Genomic DNA, 3,259 nt, shown 5'->3' with positions numbered 1-3,259 from the left:
CCTTGTATATATGATCTTGCGTTAGCTTATTCTTTGCTCGTTATGTTATCGATCGGAGTGTTGCACGTTCGAGTTACGGTTTTTGTTTACCCCTTTTTTTGCAAAGGCTCCTAGTTATAATCAATCATTCATACTACTATTCGTACTAGATTTTTGTTTTAGAGGTCGTAATACCTTGCCATCTCTGAATTATGACTTAAGCATAAGACTTTGTATGGTAGGGTGTTACATTAATAAATCACAATTCTCATGAAAGATATAGAAAAAAAATTCAAAAGGGTATTACTTACCAAATTCAAAATAAGTGAAACTATGTTAAAAAGCAATCAATTGTTTACCAAATTATTGCTTAACTTTAGGAACACCAAATAATGAAGTACCAATCAATTTTACACTACCATCTATATGATTTTTGTGATTCACCGTCTCTCTAATCTTCTTCAGGGCTTGTGCCTTTTCTTCTGCTTCATGTTCCAAAATCTTGTACTATAAACAGAACAAAAACCAACTCGCATTGTTAATCATAAGCTGAGTTGATAAAAAAAGAGCATTGTTTTATTTTATATACCCTTTGCCACATGAAGAAAAGATCTGTATCTCTCTGGTTAACAACTTCAATAGAGGTCTGTGGTGGTAGGATGTTGTTGTTTGGAGGGAAGTTGGTGGATGCAGGATCAAAGCCTTCAAAGAGAGAGAGCTTGTCAGCTTTGATTTTGGTAAAATTATATAGACTTTATTAATTCAACTATACTAAAATAGAAATAGTTGTACGTGATCACACCTGAAAGATGTTCACCTAAGTTTCCATTTGCCATATATTCATAGATGAGTCCTATATTAGTTTCTTCATTGCAATAGCCAATAATAGAAGTCAGATTTCGATGATATACTCTTATTAGAAGCTTAACCTGCCATTCAAAAGCCATTTTTTGTTTTTGTCAAATATAGCAACAATATAATTTAGATTGAGATTTCTTTCACTTATGGATATTTTGAGCACTTGCCTCTGCAACAAATTGTTGATATCCATGCACTGAAGATAGGGAAAGCATCTTGACAGCCACTTGAATGTCCTCAATAAAGTCATGGTAAGCTGTTCCGGATGCACCTCTGCCAAGAATTCTATCAAAGGAAAAAAAAAAGCATTATCTTGTCTAGTATAACCTCAACTATTTAGCAGGAATTTGGGAAGCAAGTGCATCATTTTGGAAACACCAGATTACTATGTTTAAATAAGAGGACATAGTTCAACAGTTAGATTCATCAGCAAGACAAATCTTACCTATTTGAATGAATTCCATTAGCAGAAGTCCTTGTTTTACCAGGCTCATTATTTTTCCCTGTAATCATGTTCAAACTGCATTACTTTAGCAAGAAGTACTAATTTGTAGAAAATAGTATAAAAGTTAATACATATCAAAATGCTTTGTTGCAAATAATCCTAGGCCTTATGCGCGGTTAAAATCTCCAGCAAGAGGATCCCAAATGCATAAACATCTGTTTTCTCATCTACTATGCTAGGCGTCAAATATTCAGGAGCAGAATACCTATCAATTTTGATATATAACAACCTAAATAATTTGATTAAAATTATGAATAATACTAATTATTAGTACTATATATTATATTGTAGTGCATTGCATATATACCCAAATGTGCCTTCCAATCTTGTGACATGTTGCTGATCAACATCTGGTGACAATCACTATGCAAGACCAAAATCACAAATTTGCATAAATTAATTATTATTATGGTAATTAAATCAGAAAAAAGAAAAGTGTTCATATAAGAATAATTTATTTGACTAAAATATTCTTCAATAACTATTATAGTGTAAATATATATAAATTAATAATAAATATTTGGTTAATTTAAGGTAAAAAAAGATATACTAAAATCAAAGAAAGATGAAGAAGAGAAGCACTTAGCCATAACTCCAAAGGACACAAACACAAACCTGTTTTGCTTTTTATGGTTAAAAATTTTTCTGTCCCAATCTTCCTTTAATTTATGTTTATTCCTCTCAAATTTGACCATCATCCATTCTTCTTCTTACTGTCCCCCACACCACATGGCTCTAACATATATTAATCAAATCTAGACAAATAACAATAAAGAAGAAAGAAAGTAGTCATAGGTTTTAGCAGCTTTTGAAGTGTTTAATTACTATGTTGACTAAGAAAAAGAGGGAGCAAATTGATTAGCAGAATGAAGTGATTTAAAGGATCTGACGGAGCTTACAAGTGTCCAATTGCCATATTCTCAAATAGTATATGATGTGAGCTGAAGTGAATCAAATAACCAATTAAAAACAAGAATTGGTAACAGATTCTTACTGAACGGATAAATTCTTGAAGATCCAAGACAACACATGCTTCAATTGTTTGCAGACCTTCAACAATTCCTTCAAAATATAGTTACAATTATATCAAATTACCTAAGAACAGCAAAGCAACCAGAATAAACGCATAATCCTAAGAACTAAATCTAAATCAGTAATGCCAAAATGGTTTCTTCTTAATCATCTTTCTGTTATCTTCAAATTAGAATCAACCTTTATAGAGGGATCTCATACGGAGTCCCATTTCCACAAGTTCAATCTCAACCAGTTTCAATTGAAATATTGAATCAATCTTACAAACAAATTCATTTCTTTTTCCGTGTCCACCGGTGTCTATACAAATGATTGCTATTTCAGAATTCAAATGTTTCTCACTTTTTCCAAAGAATCTCTTCCTTTATGAAGTTTCTTATCTGCAACAGAACAAAAACAATCAAAGATGATATGACTACAGCTTCCATCAAAGCTTCTTATTTCTTTTTATACAAAGAAAAACACTTAAACTGCACACAACGACGATTAAATCAAACAATTAAAGTGTATTTTAACCTGCCGACTATTCTTCACCTTCTGCGCCCTCTGAGGAACTATTCTCTACTCCACCATTGCCACCATCGTCGCACTACCACCGATGCGATCTCTCTTCGTATCAAATTCTAACCATGCTATATAGGTATGAAATGTAGAGAAAAACAAAAGAATATCTAAATTGAGTTAAATAAATAACAATGAAAAAGAAAAATGAACAAATAAAAATTGACCTTAGCTGATTGCGAAGAAAACCAAACACGTTTATGGATAAGCTTGATGGCGGCGCCGGCGGTGGCTACGAACTCACTCTTCTATGATCTCAAAAGTTATTGCATATATATAAAGGAGACAACACATTGATGTAGAAGCTTGATGTTGACAACGACG

General features: G+C 32.4%; 1 protein-coding gene across 1 annotated transcript; it reads right to left on the bottom strand.

Moving 5' to 3' along the window:
• Positions 1-342: 342 nt before the first annotated feature.
• On the bottom strand, positions 343-2,040 carry LOC107619033 (uncharacterized). Its single transcript, XM_021110769.2, has 7 exons — positions 1,958-2,040; positions 1,650-1,705; positions 1,283-1,340; positions 1,005-1,122; positions 782-908; positions 569-681; positions 343-486 (listed from the first exon to the last, which is right to left on the bottom strand). Exons 1-7 carry the CDS (start codon positions 2,038-2,040, stop codon positions 343-345), a joined length of 699 nt encoding a protein of 232 aa, XP_020966428.2.
• Between the last annotated feature and the right edge of the window lie 1,219 nt (positions 2,041-3,259).

This window comes from Arachis ipaensis, chromosome B9, assembly GCF_059453495.1.
Source record: "Arachis ipaensis isolate K30076 ecotype BB chromosome B9, ASM5945349v1, whole genome shotgun sequence".
Classification (NCBI taxonomy): domain Eukaryota; kingdom Viridiplantae; phylum Streptophyta; class Magnoliopsida; order Fabales; family Fabaceae; genus Arachis; species Arachis ipaensis.
This window is presented reverse-complemented; position numbering and strand designations above follow the sequence as displayed.